The following is a 22,852-nucleotide window of genomic DNA, read 5'->3' as shown; positions in this document are numbered from 1 at the left end:
ATTCGTCGTAGCATTCAAAGATCCCTGATTGTTTCTCACGCCTCCCGGCACTTGTAGCTTACGTAGCCGAAATGTTTACCGGGCAACGCTGGCAGCGAATGCTATACACGAAGGCACGCTTTCTTAAAGGTAAGCTTTCTGGTAGAAACGCCGCCTCTAGCGTGGACCGATGCCGGAGATAGTGCACAGCCTAGCCAAAAAATACATAATTTTCAGGCTTCTGTTATTGTTTCACGCTTCTAACATATAAGTCTGAGAAGATTTAACATAAAAGGCATGCGCTGTCGGTGTTTTGTTCCATGTCATTTGTTACGGGGCTGTCATTCTCACAATTCCGAGGAATGACTTTGTCAAGAATGTAAGACAAGGCGTGAGCAACTTTAGTGATAGAATGGTGTGGCAATATGACCCGCATATACCGCATGTCACATAGCAATGCGGGGCTGTACACACACCTAAATATATACGGCTGTTTCTGCGACACGGGACTGTTCACGCTATCGCGTTAACACACAGCGCGGGAATATGTTGAAACTAGTGCGGGATCGGCTAAGATAACGATTCCATGCCATTCCTTGTCTGGTTGATGACGGGTCGATAATGGTAACAACGAAACGAATTTTAGTAAGCAATAAACCCTTTCCTATCTGCCAAGGCATGTTTTTAAGTCGTCTTGCGTAATACATTTATTTGTTTTATACTCTTTCCGGTTGAATATATCTTTCCACATGAACTTTCACTGCATGGGTTATTTTCGGTGGATAACTTCTAGCATGGAGCTTTCGTTTTTTGTTTTTTTCTTAATGTTTGGTTCACTAAATTTATGGGAGACGAAACGTGCTATATAACCGCAGATCCAGCTCTTCAACACTTCACTTACAAAAAAGAATACACAGGATGACAACATTTTAGAGAGGCAGTTCAGAAAGGGCGCTACGCTGTACAGTGATATGACTTCTCAATATGTTCATTTTTCGATTTTTTTTATCACTTCATCATTGGCTCGAACGCCACCTTTATCACTCGTATCAGATTCTCGGATGATATGAAAATGAGAAATGAAAGAGAGAGAGAGAGAGAGAGAGAGAGAGAGAGAGAGAGAGAGAGAGAGAGACGTTTATTAATAAAAAAATGTGTGCACATATTAAAGGCAACCCCACCGATATTTCCGGCGAGGTGTCTAGATTAGGTTGGTTCGCTCCTTTGAACCTGTAGCCGTCTACAGCTTGGCGGTGGGCAGTGGTCCCTCTGAGAAATGAAATGGACCGTTACAAAGTACAGCGTTTGTGCGACAAGTGTTCTCTTTTCTCTCTCATTTCTCCACTACACGCTAACCTTTTATTTATTTATTAAGGCGAAGGCCTTATTATGTCTCATCGGTTAGTCGACCTTGAGCGAAAACGCGTCGACGACACGAAAGGTACAAAAACGCTACGAACCCTCGACCTTTGGTGGGAGTCAAACGCATGACCTTTGGTCTTAATGAAGGCGAATTCAGACGGAGTTAATTAAGATAGAGCTATAAGGGACTCGAACCTCCGACCTTTGGTCGGCGTCGAACCCTCGGTCTTTGGTGGTAACTAAGGCGAAGTTAGTTAAGGCACGTGCAGTTCATCAATATACATTTACTTAAGGTACTCGAACCCACGACCTTGGCTGGGAGTCGAGCCCCCGACCTTTGGAATTAAGAGAGATCACTGAGCGAATTAAGGTGGGCGACTAAGCGAAATTAAGAGGATGAGTAAGCGAATTAAGAGGGATGACTAAGCGAAGTAGACGAAGCGAATTAAGCGGGATGTGTACGCGCCATGTGTGCGTCTTCAATGCATCGGCACTTGGGCTTTCGCTTTCAAGTCGTCTTAGAAATAACATAAGAGACCCTGTGAATTTTTATTTGTTTATTTATTTATTTTCGTGTCCCTCGTAAGATGGCAGTGATCCGGTTTCGCTTTCCCACTATAGGACGCCTTCTCCACTGCAGTTTTTTATTACATTTTCTTTGACCTCCTCGAGTTTATCAAACGTATTGTCACTGTCCTAATTAAACGATCGCGCAAAGCTCATGTGTGCATAGATAAGACTTGTTTTCTTTGTAAGTAGCTAGCTGAATATTAAAGAAAAAGAACAGTCGTTACAGAGGTTGCATAACGGTTGTAGTTACAGGAGATAAACAGAGTAGACTTAATGGCCAAGCGCTTCTCGCATCATTATTCACAATTTGCAATTTATTCGCACGCATATTGCAGAGCAATTCTAGCTTTCGGCCGAAGGAGGGCGTAGATTGGCTTTCGTAATGACCATAATCGCAAAGGGAATAAACATCGCAAAAATATATATATATGATTGTATGATGTTCTTCCCCTCGAGCACATAAACACGCACACCCTTTCTTTCTTCCTTTTTTTGTGCGTCGCACATTTCCCATCGAGAGTACAAAAAAAGCTCAGAACTATTCTTACACTCCGCTGCAAAAGGCCGGGCTCATGAGAGTACCGTATACCGATCTTTACCGTATGAGACCCTGAACGCTCGACTCACACAGCACAGGGTGTACACAGGCCCATTTCTCTGGAAAAGAGCCTTCTAATTCTTAAGGTGCATGAACTTAAATTGGCGATAATTACGGTCATGTGCAATGACTACGACGACCACTTCTCTATGGCCGTGTTAAGAGCCGAAGTCGCTCGATCACGAGAACGTTGAAAATTGTGTGTACTCCCTGCAGGTGTTATACGCCATACCAGGAACGCTTATGTAAGGCTCGGGTAGTGAGCAAACGAAATGAATTGCTAAATATCGCATCCGTCGGGTGACGCACGCAGACGTGCTATGGTTGCAGGCCCCGCCTACAGAGCTGCTACGACACTCCTCATACTTACCTTTGCGCTTCTTGTTTTGTTTTCCTTAAAAAAACGTGCTGCCATTGTTCAAGCGAGCGCGCTTTCAAACAATGCCGCTTGACCATGACGGCTTTCCGTGATCGATCGATCGCCCAGTTGAACGAGAAAACCGATTCTCGAGGGGGAAAAAAAAACAAAAAACCAGAGGACAAAGAGGAACCGTTTGCGTCTGTACCGACGTTTCTTCGCCGTTTCGAGTTGGGGGGACCACGAAATTTGTTCGCGTTCGTAGTTCGAGCGAAGCGAAGAAGTTCGGTTTCCAATTTTTGCGTCTTGGACTTGCTTGGCGAAGTGGCGACGGGGGAATACCGAGCTGCTTATAGGGATGGTGTTCGCATTAGCGAGAAGCGCTCTGGAGGCAGTGAAGGACGCAGCATCGCCTCTGACGGATAATGCGCTCACACGTACCGTGGCCTCGGCACCAGCAGCTGTCCTGACAGCAACGAGAGACTACGTCGTCACTCCCGTTGCCGAAACTGTTGTCAGTAAGTCTCTTAGATAATTAACTAACACGGTTCCTGAAATATTTCGAGGAAAAAAGTACATCAAGGAGGAGTGCGTAGACAATCGGCCTCTGTAAGGACCTTGACAGCAAAGAAAATACGTTTACGTGTGAAGTTTCACTCCCAAAGACTACATAACATTGCATTCCCAAATGAAAAGTCACGCCAGTCGAAGACATTCGCCTAATTGACAAGCTCTATAGCCTGTTTACAGCAATATCATCACATTTGTCTCACCTCGGTCCCCTCAGTTAACCCCCTTTCTTCTCGTTCTCTACATACCATGATCATATATTTTCTAGCATTTGCTTTTTGAATGCGTAAGCATTTTCTAAGCCTATATACTCAAGGAGGAAAAACGTCCGTCCGTCCATCCGTAACGTAAGACGATTGCTTTCAAGATAGGAACCGCAGCAGCGAGCGAATTGACCTTCGTGCTGCCTCTCGCTTCAACGCAAACTAAGCGGCGAGAACACAACGCGCACGAAGCTATCAGCACTAGGCGCATCACGTCCCCATGGCAGATCGCTTTCAAGACAGGGGCCCCCGAAGGCTGCGCCGTACGCAGCCACCGCCGTTGTGCAGTTGCTCACAGTTGATAACTGTTCCACGCGAATGGATACGGCGCTATAGAGCGATAACGGTTCATACTGATCGAAACTTCATCATCGCACTTGGCGCTGCCACCTGCAGTAGTTTGCTTGTCTCATCAGTTCACCTTGCGCCGCCGTCAGCAGCAGTTGGTGTCGCCGCAGCGCTGTAGTTTATACATGGTCGGACCAAGTTTCATAACATATCATATTGACCGCAAATGAAGACGGGGACAGCGGAAGAGCACACAAAAACGACACGGGCGGTTGTTTCCGCTGTCTCCGTCTTTATTTGCGGTCCATATGATATGCAGTAAACACCAACTATAACCAAACTGAAGTTCTTCTGAAGTTTCATAACATTGATAATGACACCGGGCTGCGCGGAGATGAGCAAGTGGCACAATGCTTACGCATACTTAGACAATTGCCAGAGGAGTTCCTGCGCGAAGTTTTTTTTTTTTGTCCTTTCCCCGCCCTTCTCCTTAATGCTAGCACCTCTCTGTCCCTGACCCTCTTCCCTACGCAGAGACGCATGTTGGCGCCTACTTATAAGACAGCAGATATCCTCTACCAGCATAGTTTTAATTTTCAATACTTGCAATAAAGAGTTTTCTTGCTATCATTCTCTCTTCTAGTAACTGCAGCATGCAGTTACTACCTCTCACTGAGAGTTATCTTTTTCTGGATATTTCTGGGTGCGTAGTTACTCTAAATCGCTGTTTCAAAAGGAGAGCAGCATTCCGGGCAAGTTGGTAATCCATTACTTAAATGATATTGCGCGACAAAAAAAAAAAAAGAAAGAGAAACGACACGGACGTGAGAGAAGACGACACACAAGACGACACACCAGACGACAGGTGTGTCGTCTTCTCTCACGTCCGTGTCGTCTTTTTTTTTTTTTTTTTTTTTTTTTGTCGCGTAATATCATTTAAGTTTCAAAATGCTCCTGGTAAGCATCACCACTAAATATCATTTCTGGAAACGGTGAAGGTCTCTTCGACGAGTTCCAAATCTTGCACTGGAATCAGCCGCACTATAGTTCTTTTGGTTAAAAAGTTGATTATTCTGATTTTCATAATTACTTGTCTAATCACTACATTAATCAATTTTCAAATGCACGACTCTGTCGTAAAATCAACACAAAAGAAATCATTTAGTTATGTTACCTTTATCTATTTTAAAGCAATTCCTGGTGGATTTCGTGAAACCGTGGCGCCGTGTAGAACGGCTCTTTGACACGTATCGCACTTCCATTGTCATAATGAGGTCAATTCTATTGTAAAACGACCAACCTCTCTATATGGCTTTCATAGATGACGAAAAGGCATTCGATTCAGTAGAGATACCAGCAGTCATAGAGGCATTGTGTAATCAAGGAATACAGGAAGCATACCTGAATGTCACAAAAACTGAAAAATGTCGATCGAAAAAGGGGTGAGGCAAGAACACAATGAGGTTAAAGTCATGATTCAAGCGGCGCATGGGCATAAAGGTTGCATGGGATTACAAGTCGCACATGATGTAAATAAACGCAATTGTACGCACCGCATTTAGTTGTGTATAGCATTTCAGTAATCACTTCATTGAAAGCCTCGCTTCACATAAATATTAACCAGGCCGACATCAAGTTGGCTACCCTGCACGACAGAGAGCGAGAAAAAAAAAAAGGCAAGAGAAGAGATAGCTCACACTTGCAGTAGAGTACAGTATGTGTTTCCGGTGTTTCTACAAAACTATATAAACAAACAAAAAAAAAAAGAATCGACGGTGGCGGATAGCCCACTGCTTGTGCTGGATTACTTAAACGAGGCGGACATTACTCGGGCGAGAAATCGAAATGCATAATCAAATAAGTAAACCATCGCTAACTTTTTCTAGCTATTTGCTTTGTGGTACATGTTACAATTTGCGAATTGCTGCTGTAAGGCGTGTGTATCCACTTGGAACGAATTCGGACTATGACACAAATTTCGAGACAATAGTTTCCACAGTGTGAGTCGAAATGCACTGGTGTTCCAATTATTTTTTAACCGTCAACGAAAAAAGCGTTTTGCTGAAAAACTAATTGGAACATTTTTAATTCTTTCTACCGAAACTTTGACTGCGCTTATCTTTCAAATGGTGCAAGTTAGACATTTAAAAGAATGAATGTGGCTTGTGAAATCACTGGCTGCAACTCGTAAGTTTCAATATCTACTTTAAAAAAATCTATTAATTAGTGAAGTGTACTCGATATGTTTTGCAAGTAATGATCACCTGATCGATTAATTCAGCTCGATGCTGAGATATGCGCTATATGCCACAGGCGTCTAAAAAAACTGCGTTAATATTAACATAAGGTCACCTGGTACGCCGCATAAGCGGTCTCCCATACTCGTCATTTTAATAACTCGGTGCATCGGTGCATCCGGGACCTTTGGGTGTCTAATTTCAATTAAACTATGACAAATGGGGCCTGGGGAAGGAAGTACTTTTGACGCCACTGCGCTCAGCCTTTGCGGAATGTGACGCGTCAATTATCTAGCACTTAAAAGGTTAATGACATGAAATTTTCTACAATTTTCCTTTTGCGTTGAATGACGGTCTCAAAGCTCTGAATCCTAGAGAAAATAGTGACTTTCGAGCTTAAATTATGCAAGTTTGTTAAACCTTACATATCCCACAGCGAGCTGGCAAAATCTGAGTTCATTCGGTGCAGAGAAATATTGTACTTGAATTTTTAATGCCGCAGTTGAACCGCCAAGCAGCCTGGCGTAATGGAGTGGTGACGAAATGAACAGGCACCCCCGGAAATGGCTACCTCAGGAAGCATAAGCCGGTCTCGAAGGCCATGCTTTATTGTGCGGCAAACACCAGAAGTGATTGCAGGAGCTCAGAATACGTCACGGCCGCCACGCGTCGCTTCGTTCTTGCATGTGCGTCTCGGCGCATCACTGTGGTTTGCTACTGCTTTTAATCACGCAAGTGAAGGAATTATATGCACAATTCAGCGGCGACACTGAACTGTGCTCTAACACCGCTGGGTGTTAGAGCGCGCGGAGAAAACGTCCGACGTGGTCTCGAACCGTTTCAAAGCAGACGGGACAGAGGTGGCTCCTCAGTTCCTGACGTCAAACAGCGTTGCCTTTTCATGAATTCGTTTCCCAGGAGGAAACTGTGCCGTTACGCCAAGACCAGCATGCGATGCCCTGCGTGGGAGCAGGTCATTGGGAGGTTTTGACACAACATAGGCCCTCACAGTGAGTCGCAGAATACGAGGCGACCGAGCGAGCCGGAGCGAGTGTCAAGAGGTCGCCAATCTCCAGCTCACGACACATACTGTGACGTCATACTGACGTCACGACACAGTATCCTTCTGGAGACGAAACCGAAGCTGGCTGCAGAAAAGCTGCTATAACAAATTATTAACGCCGCTCCGAGGCTCGTCATGATTTTTTTCTGGGATTAGTCTGGGAATAGCCTATGGGAATAGTCGAAAATATTGTGCCAGTACCCCCTTTAAATCACCGCCTTCATTTGCAGGTCTCCCGTCGACGGCTGTGGCAGCGCCGAAAATCGTGTTCGGGGTAGTGAAGAACACAACTACAGTGATCAGCGCGGGAGTGAAAGGCAAGTACACAGCACGAATGTAGTCGGTGTCCAAATTCACGCCCCAGCGACGGTTGCCTCTGAGTAAGAGAAGCGGATCTCAAAGGCTATGTTTTCGCACATTGCATGCGCCGGAAATGATTTCGGAGCCAGAAACACGTCACGGCCACTACGTTTTAGTGAATGAAAGGTGAATGCAAAGGTGTTTTCTTTTTAAACTGAATACAAGATTGAAAAATGGTCTGTGGCGCGAGGCACAATTCTAACCCTTGAGCTAGGTTCTTCGAAGAGGCTTACATTACTTGTATGGGAAATCGAAATGTATGTATCCGACTTATTAACAAAATTACACTTTATTAACTTTATTATTATTAACTTTTGAATTAGTTGCTACACGGCACATATTGCGTTTTACGAAATATAGACGCCGAGTTCGCAGGGCAAGTTATACTTCGAACAAATTATGAGGATGACACTAATTTCGATATATTCATTCCAAGGGTTGCGACCAACTACACTGTCGTTACAGTTATTATTGTGGCTCAAATGCATAAAAAGGCGTCTTGTTAAACAAGTGGAACCACTACACTGCAGCGCAGGTGAATTAGTGTTCGGCGCGAAATTCAAAAACAAAGTTCGTACTTTCGTTTTCTCCTCTCGCAATTAACCGCTTAGAGCGGAACGAACGAAAACAAATTTTCGAAAGGCTACAATATCAGTCTGAGCTGGCTCAGTGGAGTCTCTTTTGCGCCACTTTAAAGCTCCGTGTCCTTCCGATTTTCTCTCTTTTCATTCGACGGCTACCGATGCCTTAGTCTCCCATACAAGCATGGAACATACAAAGCATGTCGACTCTCCTGTTTACAAGAGCGGGTTTTGCGAGAGCTGCCAGAACGTCCTTTGTGTACACGGGACGCCGCTTCGTCGAATAAAATTAAAAAAAAAAAACGGCTGTTGCTATATCCGTCACGAAGTGACAGGTGTCCGCTTGGATGGCTTGGCTGCGATCGCTCTCGTTTACCTTTATCTTTTGAAAACTCATATCCTCGTGCGACCGTTTGTACACTATAACCCCATCGAAAAAAGCCCATAATTCCCGTATTAAATAATACAATATATAATCGATTGTGCCCCCACATAAAATATGGGGCAAGTCTTAAATGAACCTATGAAAATCCCGCATAAAAATGACATACGACAATGACAATGGAAACATACCGGAAGTTATATGGTGTCCCAAAAAGTTCACATAATCACATGTAATTTGTTTCATATGTTACACAAGAACATGACCCATAGGGGATATGTGGGGTCACCACGCGCTTGTATAACCACATGGGACTTGCCCCCTGCTACATATGGGAACATGTCCTATATGGTATATAGGAACATACCGATTTTTATGAAGTATTGCTATATGTTCATATATTCATATGGAACTTGGCGCATACATGAGAACATACGGGTTTTCATATGGGACCCCCATATGTCTATGTGGGATTAATTATTGGATAAGCGGCATATTGGTATTTTTCGATAGAGCATGCACATTGTCTAATTACTGTGCCGGCATTGGGGGAAGCGATCTGGAGCAGGTCTACAGAATACCGCGCACCGAGAACGCTATTCTCAGTGATCCTATAGGGAACACTTTAAGGAAAAGTGAAAATTTACATACTACTAAGCGTATTCCTTCCTGGCTTTTTTTCTCTGCTTGTGACATCCGTATATAACGAACGCGTCACAAACGTTCGTTTACTTACCTTCTAGGCGAGCTTCCGTACCCGATACATCTAACTATCTTTAGCGCATAAGCTTGTTCGTTATAGTCAGGTTCAACCCGGGTATAGGGTCGGAACTGAAAGCGATTTGAGCCCACTGTCACCGCAGGCACACGTTAAAATTGACGCTAATTTGACCTAGACCGCTGTCTCGTCGCATGTGACGAAAAGCACAGTGCCGCGAGTTGACATTAAAATACAGGATGCATGCGTCAACGTGCCAATCTACCACGCGATATTACATTTTCACCTTTGAGGAGTGCAATTCTACTTCTCGGTACACTCGTCAATCTCAGTTTGTGCGTCTGAATTACGAATGAATTCAGCTCTCTTATTTTTCGGCGAGCCCGTGGTCCAGTGAGATGCTACCTTCAGCATATAACTGGGACATGTAAACAAACAAGCAAGCAAACACAAAAACAAAAAAGAAGTCAATTCGACGAGCGTCCGGTTCGCTACCCTACACTATGGGAAGGAAGATATGCATTCCTTCATATTTCCGGGGAGCTTCGTGCGATTATATTAATCTCGTCGTATTAAGCGGAACATTTTGGCAAATTTGTTCGACACGGTCTCATTGGCAAGACGCTCAAACGAATGAAGAGCCAACGCTCAAAGACGTGCAGTTCACATAGGTTCCACTTATACTCGATGACAAATCAAGAAAAAGCTCCATCGACACCCGCCCTTCACGGCCGAGAGGTTCCAACCTAAAACCAGTGACACAAAGGCCGATCTGCACGGAGGAAGACGCCGTTTTAAACACGCAATGCCGGTTCACGTCACGGAAGTAGACAAACCTAATCGGAGGCTCACGTATGCAAATGGTATTTGAGTTGGACCACAAATTTTTACGGAACACGAAATCCGAGAAAAAGCTAAATATCTGTGCAACCTCACGACGCAGCCTAGTATTCACATTTACAGCCTCTACCAATATATGTGAACAACATTGGAATGTTCGGTTTTACCGACTACTAGCTGTTACCTCTCGGCTGCTCGGAAATCGAACGTTTTCCGAGATCACTCGGCCCGTAAACTTTTGTCGTTGACGTCACGTGCATAGTTATTCTCAGGTTGTCACCGACTACAGTAAGCGGAACATTTTCGCAAGTACCGATGAGCTCGGAGTACGCTTATTTTTTTTTTTCGGTGCACGCGTAATGGATATCCGTTCCCTATATCAGACTTGCATATATCAACGCATTCCCCATGCGTAATGCTTTCAGTAAGACAATTGCATTCAGGTGTTGGAGCTTGCGTATTGATAATGCGTACACGTGCGCGCGCGTACGTCCGTGCGTCTTTAAGCGATGCATAATCGTTATGACAGGAGCTTGCGTTTATGTCCTGCTCGGAACCACCTTTCTGAGCGCCGAACATAAGCTCAGATAAGCGATTGCATATAAGCTCGGGTAAGCATTTTGTGCGCAATTCTTCGCTCTTACCGTGAACAAAACTGAAAAAAAAAAATATATATATATATATATATATATATATATAAAGGAGGCGCGCGCAGCTGTGTTTTGTTCTGCTGTCAAGTGGTCAGGGAGGCGGTGCTGACGATATATACATAGCCTTGCAGCTGCAGCTGGCCTACGCCGTGCTGGATGACTGCACATTAATTTTGATTGCATATGTATTTCTTAAAGGGCAACTTGAATTTCGTCTTCTTTTTTTTTTAGGAGCACGTATCTCAACGAAATTTGTGTCTTACATTCTCCAGAACCAGGGACGTAACTAGGGGGAGCGTCGGCAAGCGGGGGGGGGGGGGGGGGGGGGGGGAGTGTTCCAGCTGACCCCTCTTACCTGCTGATATACAGGGTGTTTCAGCGAACACTTTCAAACTTTTTTAAAGGTTGCCTGTGGCAGATGGCTCAATTCTAGTTAACGAGCCGGTCTACTAGAAGCGGCGGACACTACTTGCACAAAAAGTTGAATTGCAAAATCGACTAATTAACAAGAATTCACGAATTAACTTTCTGGTTAATTATCTTATGAACCATACTGCAATTTACAAATTCTAGCAGGGGACTTCGCAAGGCGGATCCACTTGGAACGAATTCTCAGGACGACACCAATTTTGAGATATAAATTCCCGAACTTAGCAGATAAATGCACTGGCGTTCCAGTTACTATAATATAGTGTGTTTCAGTACATGAAACGACGTGCGACTGCGGGCGGTATCGCGTATGGTACTGCCAGTGCCTCCTCTATAAAAACATAGAGGAGGCAATGGTACTGCCGACGCAAATGCGAGCCGAGAATCCCCTACAAGTACTAGCCACTGTACCTGCAAGACAAGCAGGGGCTGCGATCCGGGTCACATGTGCGTACGGAAAGGCGGTATCCGTGCGGGGGTGTAGCTCAGTGGTAGAGCGTTCGCTTTGCATGTGAAAGGCCCCGGGTTCGATCCCCGGCACCTCCACGAATTTTTTTTTCTTCTCAACATTTTTTTTTTTTTTTTGTAAGGCAGAGGAAATGACATAACCCGGGGCCTTTCAAGACTGTGCTCGGTTAACGAGGGGTGAACAAGGTGAAGCGAACGGCAGCACCTGCGAGAGGGCGGGATCCGCTGGAGTCTGCTTTGCAGCACAACTCCAGTGGTTTTGCTCGTTTTCTGTGACCGCTAGGACGATAAAGAAATAAAGGCTAGTTGTTCCTGGCTAAAATATTCGCTTTGGTTGAAAATTGAAATCTTTAACTTCCACGAAGTTTGCCAAAAACATTCAAAATTCCACCCCGAAACTTGTGACAGAAGCAGCTGCAGCTAGCAAGGGCACAACGCCACATGGCTATTCCACTTCTCAAAACGTCATTTCTTTCCTTCTCTCTTTTTTTTTTTTTTTTTTGCTTTCATCCCTTCGACACCGGCTCAAACACCACCTTTAGCATTCGGACCAGCCCTGCTTAGCGCAATTAGTGATATATGAAGATAATGAAAGACGAAATGGAACGACACAAAATATAGAGTTTTATGCAACAAGTGTTCTAATTTATTTTCCTTTCTCCCCTACTTGATAACGTTATGTATTTATTTATTTACCAATTTTAAATTATTTTAAATCGTTAAGGGGAGGAAGCATGGCGATCGGTGAAGAGAAACATTTCTTCGAGTAATCCACCTCAATTAGTAAATTTGTGACGTATGGTACAGGCGATTGTAGAAAGTCTGTTAATTGTAATAGCACTTAGCAGTTATGTCGATTTCGTATTCGATGTACGCATGCACTACTGAGCGTACATTTAATGTGACAACAATAATTGTTAATATTTTGTATGTTCCACTTGAACTTTCGCTGAACCATCCTCGCCCGTAAAATTTAAAGAAAAGAAACAAGAAACAGGCGAGGCAGTTCCTAGCATAAGGTTAGCAACTCACCGCTATGCAGCAGGTGGCCCCCTTATTTCTCGGCTTTAAACTCTCCTTTTTTTTTTTTTACATATCGTACAGTGTTTATATGCGATTCGGTCTTTTCAAGTGGATTACAAAAGAGACAGATATTACTTGCATGACAAATCGCAGTGTCCAGGTGGCTAGTTATTAGAGTCGATAAGTATCTATTTTATTTACTCACTTTAGGACACAATTTCTCATTCTGAAATTGAAGTCGAGTGTACCAGCGAAGTCATCCAAATGTCGAAGGCTGCGACGCCTACAGGCCTTTCGACGTATCCGCCCTCAAAATCTGCTAACACTGCATTGCCGTTTCAGTTAAGGTCGTCCCGAAGTTTTCCAAAAAGGCACGCTTTTGAAAAACTGTCGAGTGGAACGCGAAGTGATGTTATAGCGTACATTTAAGGCAGGATATATCTTGACAGTAGTTCTATAACCTTACGATTTGTGCTAAGCAAACCAACGCTCAGATTCATTCTGCAATAATTAACTATGGTCACCCGAAAGAGAATACCTAAGAGGTTAGTTAGTGAAGCTCTTTATTTAACCACATGGACTTCATACGCAATAAATTTTCGCCTCTTCCAAAAATGTACCTAAAAAGGCGGTGCAGCGCTATCCGTTCCACCTAAAGAAACACAGATGGCATTTTTCAAAGCATTTTTAGTAACGACCAACTAGTAACTGGACAAATTCGATAACCATAGATCGACAAGCTCGTTGTCAAAATAAGGATAATTAACGGACAGTAATTAATGCCGTTGTCACGCTCAGATGCAGCTATAGAATACTTCCGGTGATGGCGCGATGCATCACGCTCTCTGTGCGTCACATACGTATCACAAGGCCTGTACACTCTGCTTTATGACGTGTTAGCAAGCCCGAAATTTCCATCGATAAGCTCGGCGTGACGAAAGCGGTGACGTCACAATTACTGACACTTGCTCGGGAGTGTTCCCGTTAGATTGCATGGCAGTCGGGCCAGGTATAGCATGACACGCATGAATCGCCGGGAGCCTTGAGCACACACAAAGAGGAAGGAAGGAAGGAAGGAAAAAGTGGAGAAGGAGAGGCAGGGAGGTTAACCAGTTTAGCTCAACCGGTTTGCTACCCTAACGTGGGAGCGGGATGGGGGGATGAAAGATGGGGAGGAGAGAGACAGAGAGCACATAACACAGCACGCGCATCGTCAGTTACAGTCCGTCACTCTTGCGTGGTACGTGACATCACTCAAAACAACCGATTGCGCTGCCCGGACTATGTTCGCCCCACCTTTTGCGTCACACCAGACTTCGCCTACGCTACGGTATACACCCTGCTTTGTCGGTATTGGGACGGCTGACAACGCTGCCTGTGATGACTCCCGTTTTCGAGGAGACATTTGAACAAGCTTTGTGTGACTGTCCTCGATGCAGTGTACACTCTTAGACAAAGTTACAACCTTTGGGGTGTATATCTGCCACACAATGATAATCGTCGTCTGCCTTGCTTGCGTTTCCTTTCTTGAAAACGCCGCGCCCGCTACTTTCCTGTCGGGAATGCTATGTCATGCTGATAACGCGCATGCCGTTCGTTACTGGGAAGTACCGGGCTCTCAGCGTTAAAGAAAGGAAATGCGTGCAAGACAGCTGACGTTTATTGTTGTGTGGCAAAATACAACCCAAACGGTGTACTTTTGTTTTAGAGTGTGTATACAAAGACTAGCACTGACAAGCGTTAACTGTTACCCTGTTCTATGAACAGCAGTGAATGTGTGTACGTGCTCTGTTTCTCCCTCTCCATTTCATTCTTTTCTACGTCCCCGCCCCCCATCCCCTCACCTTTCCAGTGCAGATTAGCAAACCGAATTTTCGTTCTGGTTATAACCTACCGACCGCCTTTTCTTTGGTTCATCGCTCTCTCTCTCTCTCTCTCTATGTCGCTAAAATGCTCGCAGCATATGCGTCAATCACTTTCACGCTGCGCAATGTTTCAAAACACGATCACTGGAACGCGGCCGAATACACGAAACACGACATATGTACGTCATCGCAGTGCGCCATCACGCGTCACCACAGCAACAGCCAACGTAGAAGAGCTGCAACGTCACGGGACTGCGCGAGCGCCTTGCGTCGCTCTTTACAGCCGTCGTCGCAAGGACACGAATTGAAGCAGCGAGCGCGTAAGAGTTCTTTTTTTTTTTTTTTTTTTTGCAGGAATACAGAATGTTGCGCATTGTATTTGTCGAACCGATTGTCCACAGCTATTGCTTTCAGGAACGCGGCGCCGGATTTAACTCGGCGTCGTCAAAGAAATTGTACATCGCGACAATAACGCCCTACCAAAAACCATCATGCAGAAAAACAGAACACCAAGGTTGGGCAAGGTGTAGTTGTAGCGTTTGCTGCATATCCACTTCGATTACGCGTCTCTCGTGCTGCTAAGAGGCTTGTATAAGGTTTGCAACAAATAAAACGGGTTGGCGAATGAGGCAGTCACTGTGCCTGATTACGAATATTCTTCTAAGAGTGTCGGTCGCTGTAAATACTAAACTTGCAAGAAATGCCCCAGCTGCAGCCGCATAGCACTTGGAGTGAGCAGCCTGTGAAACCGAAGAAAACGCGTTCTCGGTGACACTATTATTATTATTATTATTATTATTATTATTATTAGATTTGAAAACATATATACACATGACACGAAAGAGAAATCGAGGAGCAGGCTGGCAACTGCCACCGGAAGGGGCACAACACCTGCCTAGTCTTCAGAAAGGTGGAGACAGAAACACAGAAATGGAAGATAGGAAGAACGGGACGAAAGAGAAAATAAAAAGGAAGATCACAAATCTCAAGCATGAAGTAGAACACACACAGCACAGGTCGCACACAATAAGGCCGGTCACTGCAAGTCACGCTACTACAGAACGTGACAATAGAATGAAGTCTAAGGTATTGTCAGTTAAAAAAATAGAAATATGCTACAAACGTTAGTATCCTTTAGGAAAGTAAGAAGAGAGCGAAGCGCCTGATCGCGTCGAGACGCACAGCCACTGGGGTACAAACATTCGTCGAGTGTCGTACACCGCAGGCCAAGGAGATGATAGTCCCTCATTAGCGACATCCGTGATTCATGTCCATGCTCTCTTTATAGCCTCCAGTTCCCCGCCCCTCCCCCTTTTTCACTACCACGAGCCGCAGCAAGTGCTAAAACGTCGCGACGTTCAGCTCCCGTGTCACCACTTTCTGTGTCACGGATAGATACACAAAATGGGGAGCGATACCGGAAAGTGGCACGTAGAAATGGCTATTACAGTAAACTATTTAAGGCGCCTCAAGGATTGGCAGTATGTTGGTTTTCTTTTTTTTCCTCCAAGCGCTCGAGGTGCAGGACCTTTATTTAACGTAAACAAAAATGAAAAGGAGAAACTGTCACGTCTAATACAGTCACTGAGAGTCGCCTTTCGTCAACCTTTCGCACAGCATCTGACGTTGCGGCCGCGTGTCCAAAACTAAAGTCACGAGGGCCGTGCCGTGTCTTGAAAGACTGACTGGACCAGATGCGCACGATTATAGCAGACTACGACCGGCCGCGGCGGCTTAGCGGTCACCGTGCCGTTGCACCGCTAAGCACGAGGTCGCGGGATCAAATCCCGGCCGCGGCGGCCGCATTTCGACGGGGGTGAAACGCAAGAATGCCCGTGTCCCGTGCATTGGGGGCACGTTAGTATACCCTGGTGGTCAAAATCAACCCGGAGTCCCCCACTATACGGCGTGCCTCATAATCAAATCGCGGCTTTGGCACTGAAAACCCCAGAATTCAACACAATTATAACAGACCAAGGAACAGCAACTGCTACGTTAAGCCGCCATTGTCCTCCTTACATGGTTGCCAACTGCGTCTACAGACTCGGTTAAGATATAGCTAAATATGCGAATATAGATGGCATTAGCTACTATATATCAAAAGCAAACCGCTCGTTCGCAAACCGCAGGCAAATGCAGTGACTCTACACTATACCTATACCGGCGCAGTGAAATGACCTTGGTTGCCCACGCAGTTTAACATACAATGCACAAGTATTTCACAAGACAGTAGCGATCGCTTGCGTATGTACAATGCAGCAGGTTCGTTGGAATGCGGCGCGCGACGTCGGCAGCTGTATCTTACGCGTCCGTCTGACGAAAGGGCTGCATTAATGAACCCAAACAATTTCGTTTGGCTCGCAAAAATCTGGCTGGAGAATAAGCTAAATTGAACCCTTGCAGCGATTGCGCAAGCTTCTTGTCCCTCAAAGCAGCACTGTAACCCCACTCTTTCGTTCACGAATCCACTTTTAGATTGGCCTCAAAAGCGAGCAGCGAACGGGATCGGTCTCAGCAGTTAGAGCTCCGAAACATCGCGACTGTCTCGAATATAGCTTGAGATGGGGGGCTTCTCAGGGACAGGTGCGGTAGAATAGACCCGTGACATCACGAAATTTTCCGATTAGTACTCGGAAAATGAAAAATAAAACAAAAATAGGAAAGCGTTTTATGTCACTTCGCGACCTTGGTGAAACTTCGAATTGTCTGGCGTTAATTTCTGACAGCGAAGAGCTGCTTGTGCGGGAGCAACGCAGAAACTGACGACGGCGCTACGTATGGCCGTGCTTAACTTGAAAGCCAAATGTGTGCAAATCAGTATTATTGCGATATTCATTATATGGACACTCCAGGCGCATTTCTGCCATCGCCGTCGCCGTGATGTTCTGTATGAATTCCAAGGGCGACAACATCGTCGCCGCGCGCCGTAGCCAGGGTGAGCCGAGGAGGGCGGCTCAATCTCGATCGTGCAAGGGAGGAAAGCGCGGAGGAAGCGCGCCGTCTTCCGTCGCGCGCAAAGCACCAGGGGAAGGGCGGACGTTCTACTTCGGCGCTGGCGCGGCCGCTTGGGCCCTATCATAAAAGCGATCTGCGATGGGGACAGAGTGCGCCGGGTGCTGATAGCTTCGTGTGCGCTGTGTTTTCGTCGCTTAGTTCACGTTGAAGCGAGGCAGCACGAAGGTCCATTCGCTCGCTGCTGCTGCCGCGTTTCCTTACTCCAGCGTTTTGACAGCGAGTTTCTGCGGTCATCGAGTGAGATGTGTTCGTGTTCGCTTGTGTGCGCGATACCACGCTTGTTAATTTAGTTAGTAAGCGAATGTTTACAAGTTTATACGGCCGATAAAGCTACTATACTACTAATTTGCTACCCTAATTATTAGGATAGTATACTAATACTATCCTAATCCTACTGAAGCTGTCTACTAATTTGCTATCGCAATAGATGCTTCGCCTTTCGGGCTAAGCGCGACTTTTTTATTTTTCGGCACACAAATCTGAATATTCCAATTTTATCACGAAAACAAAACACTAATATAATGCTTGACTCATCGACTGTATCTGTATCAAATATCTCCGTATATCATTTACATTCCTGATTACAACGATTTAAATAGCGCACTTTGATTGTGACACTACAGCGTTAAACTGCGAAAATTTTAGCACTCATTTCCGACTAGGATATAATTATCCTGCACTCTTGAAATTGTGGAAATGGCATCTTCCTTTCTTCGTCTCTTAAATGATAAGCCCTATTTCCGAATCTCACTTAACCTGCCCAAGAAAACGATTTAAACTGTGCATAGAGCGTGATGCCGCGTTCATTTAGTGCTGCTATCCTATAGTAAATTACTGATTCGAACAGCAATAAATCTCGTTAACTTAACGCAAAAGTCTCAAGAGCGTAACATATGTTTACAGAAGCGAACTCAAAAATGAAAAAAAAAAATACTGAGGGTGGTAAGGAATCTACTTAAGTATTTAGCTTAAGAAATCCCGGAAGATCAAAACTGGTTCGACGTCTTATATAGCGCACTTTTCCGCTCACAGCAGCAGATTTGTGACGTCAAACCTGACAGTAAATTAATCTCTCTCTATATATCTGCATGCGTAGAACTCCAAGAGCCAAACATTATAAAGAAAAAGAGTCCATGCGCCAGCACCTCCTTCCCCACATTGATCAATTATGTTCAGGTGTCAGCTGGGCGCTAGACTCTTCCACAGTCTCTTCCACAGGCATCGATAATGCTGTCAAAAAAAGAAATGTCATTAAATGATGGTTCATCTATAGCTCATACGACCTTACAACGGGGATTTTTCTTTTTTTTCCCCTTTTGAGCTTGTCGTGCTTACATTCCCACGTTTCTCATAATTTTGAGTCGTCATAGAGAAAAGTACGCATTGAGACGCAGTGTCCTTAGTCCACATATCTCCGCCTATATGCTACACTGCAAGGAATGGGACGAAGTTGCCGAAAAAAAGAAAGGCAAGAAGCACGTGGGGGTAGAAAATGTGTAAGCTGTGCATCTGTACCCTTGCCCGAAAAAAGAGCCGACTTGTTTTTAGAAACCACTGTCAATGCGCGATAGTGATGGCATCAGAAGCAGCATATCTATACGCATGTTTTCTCGTTTTGTTACTGGGATCAGTTTAAAACCGGTCTACCGGCAAAAAAAAAAAAAAAAATGTTTCAAGCACAGCGATTTATCTTGCTTTTGTCATGTCTTCGTCTTTGTCAGATTTCTGCTCACTTCCCTAGCTGTAAGACTGGTCTAGACTTATCACTTCTCTCTCTCTTTCACTACCGCTCCCCACGTGTAGGGCTGCAAACTAGACAAGGTCTAGTTAACCTCCCCGCCTTTCCTTCTTTCCCTCTTTCTTTTCCGCTTCACCATTCTCCAACGGACAGGCTGCCTTCGAATTCCAAGTCGATGAACCACAGCGCCTGACGCTTTCTTTTCCGACTGCAGGGACCGCGAGTGCGTTGAATCCGTTCGGGTTCGTCCACAAGCTCACCAGAGGCGCCGCCATAGGCATCGGGGTGGCCGTCGGTCTGATTGTTTTCATCGTCCTGCTCTGCTGCTTGGTTGCTCTGTGGAGATGCCTCAGGGAAAACCGAAAGAGGGTACGTACGTAGTACGCTAATATCTGTGACGAAGCAAGCGAAGTCTAGGGTTGGAGGAGAGTTTTGTAGAACGTTCGCATATGTAGAGAAGAAGAGTTAATTGCCATGAAATAATTATTTGGGCGCCCTATTTTGTTATGCATGCGTTGCTTTTGAAATTTACCGTAAGGACACGTTAGCGTCCTTTAGCCCTCACAATTATATAAGCAGCCTATAGAAAAGCTATCGGCATTTTTATTTTAATGTCTGGAGATCTTTTCTGCCCTGAACTCGCGGTGAAAGTATGACCTTTCACGTTTTTCGCCCAATAAGGGCAGACTTTCGGCAGACAACCCATCTGGAAGTCTGCTTGCCACAGTAGACCAAATGAGCTGCTTAACTTTTTGCCTGAAGACAGTAATCAAACTTTACATATAGCCAAAAGTTCAAATCGATAAAAGGACAAATGGGTGTACGAAGAGATTACAACCTGTCCCGTATCTGGCTATAATTACATACCGTGCCCTGAATTATTCCATTTGCATATGGGAGAAACTTAATTCTCTGCTACGACGTGATCATTTGCGTTAGCGTGACTCAGTAATGCTCCCGTTTTCTTCGCAGGAATCGGAAAGCTTGCTGTACCAAACTCTGCCGTTCAGGAAAGGTGGCCACGTACCGTACTACACTATGTACCAAGCTCCGGCTCCAGAGAAGTAGCAGGGGCACAAGAAACTGCGGCTGGACACGCCGAACAGGTCAATGCCTGAGGGAAATAACCATCTCTGCGGGCAACCTCGACGGCTTCTTATAGGGACATTAAAGAAAACACAAAGTGAAATCTACACTGATAGGTCGCACTACCAGTGTACCCAGAATTAGGTCAATGTTGCGTACAGCTGAAGCTTAACAACCGAAAAGGGGGAGGACTGGGGGCGACCCCGTCGTGAAATTCTCGCACTACCTTCCGGAGGCGTCGCCGGCTTTGGCGACGTCTGGACGAGGCTGCTTGCTTGTTTTTAAAGATATGAATAAATAAGGAGACGTTGGCACCAACATTCGGTGCCGGCTACCTCTTTTCACATGGGTGACATGGAAGTGCATCACATATCACATGCCACATACATCCCATAACCTTTTTTATTACTGAACAAAAAGGGATTAGCTATTGTACCCGAAAATAAACGAAAGACAACCATGAAACCTTTCCAGCACTTCGCCTGCGCGAGACATAAGTGTCCGAATATGACACGAAGTTTATCGAGTCACCTGGTACCGCCATCGGCGCAGCAATTCGGTCACGAAAAAAAAAATGCAAAGATAAGGATCTCAATTTTCTCCGCTGTACTCCATCTTTCATTTGCTAATGAAATACGTCACAGATTATGGCTTCGTTCGGCAAGCATACTTACTAATTAAACAAAAATGGGAACTTGTTTTAGTGAGCGAACAAAAAGACTAAACCTGACAACGCTCTTCTTCACAGAGAACAGCAAAATACGCGAAAATACTGCAAAGATAGCGACATCACGCTGACGGGTGTTAGCGCCGCGGCTGCAACGCAGAATTCAAGTAAGGAAGTTCGTAATTTTGGTTCGGTAACAAACCAGATTTAATTTGGTGAGCTTCAGAAAAAGAGTCATTATAGTCCACAACTGTGGTGTGATGCCGAATTTCCTTTTTTATTTTAAACGGACGGACGATCGACTCAATAATCGGCGTATAATATGACTATCGCGTTGTTCTGCGCTTTATGGCTCATTCACACTGGCGACTGATAGCAATTGCACGACCAAGTTGGTCGCAAATGGCCGCTTTTTTTCTCGAAAAGCGAATATTATGGGCCAGTCGCTAGCCGCTCGACTTTTTCAGTCGCGCGACCGTAGTCGCAAAACTGCCAACCCAATCAGAGGCGCGCAGAAAGTTTGTTAGCATGCGTTTTCATCCGGCGTACCTCCTGCGTCGCACCAAATACAAAGCCCACGTCACCACGGCAGACTACATGGAATGTAATTGGTGTCTTGCCTCGTGATGCCGGGGCGCAGAAGTTCCAGCAACGTGTCGAATCTACGTGGTAGCATTCGTACGAAGCTAAACAGCAGCAAAAGAAAGCACCGTTTCCCAGGCAACGCGAACTAGAAATTACAACTCACTCTCGATATCGCTCCTCGTCATGCGGGCCGAGTTCGGGCAGGAGGCGGCTTGCCTGGCCGGCCGGCACGGCGGCCCGGGCGCTCCACTAGCGTCACTTTTTCTTCGGAGGTTTCCGCGCTGCCACAGCTGACACCATGCTGCTGTTGTTGTTGCCTCAAAACAACAGCAACAACAACAGCATGGTGTCAGCTGTGGCAGCGCAGAAGCCTCCGCAGCAGAGCACGTAAGCACAGTGACGACGTCTTCCTCTTCGCTCGAATCAAAATCCATGGCTGTTGCCTGACCGCGGAACCAGCGAAGTTCGCGCGAACTGCGCAGATCCCTAGAGTTCTCGCCGATAACGATAATCTCCGGGATTGCGACTAGCATGCTGGTCGCGCTCGCCCGGGCTTGCCGGTGTGAGCATCGGTCGCCTTCAGTCGCTTTTGGGTCGCCAGTCGCAAATGGTCGCGCGACCTCCTCAAGTCGCCGGTGGAATTGAACCTTTATACCGCGGCGAAACTCATAATCACGTAGCGTGCGTGTTCGGCTGAGAAATGTGCTTGGAGTTTTCATATTTGGTTTCTCGGTTCAAATGCACGGGGAAAAAAGAGTAGCTGTGCTAGGAGTGCCGAAATGCAAGATCGGAATCGGACAAAAGGCCTGTTGATAAAGGTGCAGATCGCGGCGCGAGATTAGGTTTAAAATAAACGTAACGAGTAGGAATAACCGAATAATTTTATTTGCGATAGCACTTTATACTTAAGCGTTTCAGCGGTCCGTGTCTTGTCTGAAGCCTTTTGTGTGTCATGCATCTTATAAGGCAAAAAAAAAAAAAATTTACCCCGCCGATTTCGATACTCTCTAATGCGAAATTTGAGTGCAGCTCTATTCGTGTTGTCATTCGGCGATACATTGAGGCAAATAATTTGACAGACATGTAGCAGAGTAGGCAATCATAGAAAACCTGATCTGCGGGTCAAGCCTGTCCACTTTTATACATGACTTGTTGAA

At 45.4% G+C, this 22,852-nt stretch overlaps 1 protein-coding gene and 1 non-coding gene across 2 annotated transcripts; both read left to right on the top strand.

Moving 5' to 3' along the window:
• The first annotated feature begins 3,065 nt into the window (after window positions 1-3,065).
• LOC126539061 (uncharacterized) lies at window positions 3,066-20,796 on the top strand. The gene is made up of 4 exons (XM_050185773.3): window positions 3,066-3,385; window positions 7,519-7,605; window positions 19,572-19,726; window positions 20,330-20,796. The coding sequence occupies exons 1-4, from the start codon at window positions 3,226-3,228 to the stop codon at window positions 20,423-20,425; spliced, it is 498 nt and encodes a 165-aa protein (XP_050041730.2). The 5' UTR covers window positions 3,066-3,225; the 3' UTR covers window positions 20,426-20,796.
• On the top strand, window positions 11,723-11,794 carry TRNAA-UGC (transfer RNA alanine (anticodon UGC)). Its single transcript has one exon. It is a non-coding gene; the product is annotated as a tRNA-Ala (tRNA).
• Window positions 20,797-22,852: the final 2,056 nt, after the last annotated feature.

The sequence above is a fragment of the Dermacentor andersoni genome, chromosome 11 (assembly GCF_023375885.2).
Source record: "Dermacentor andersoni chromosome 11, qqDerAnde1_hic_scaffold, whole genome shotgun sequence".
NCBI lineage: Eukaryota > Metazoa > Arthropoda > Arachnida > Ixodida > Ixodidae > Dermacentor > Dermacentor andersoni.
The sequence above is the reverse complement of the archived record's forward strand: the minus strand, read 5'-3'. Positions and strand labels throughout refer to the sequence as shown.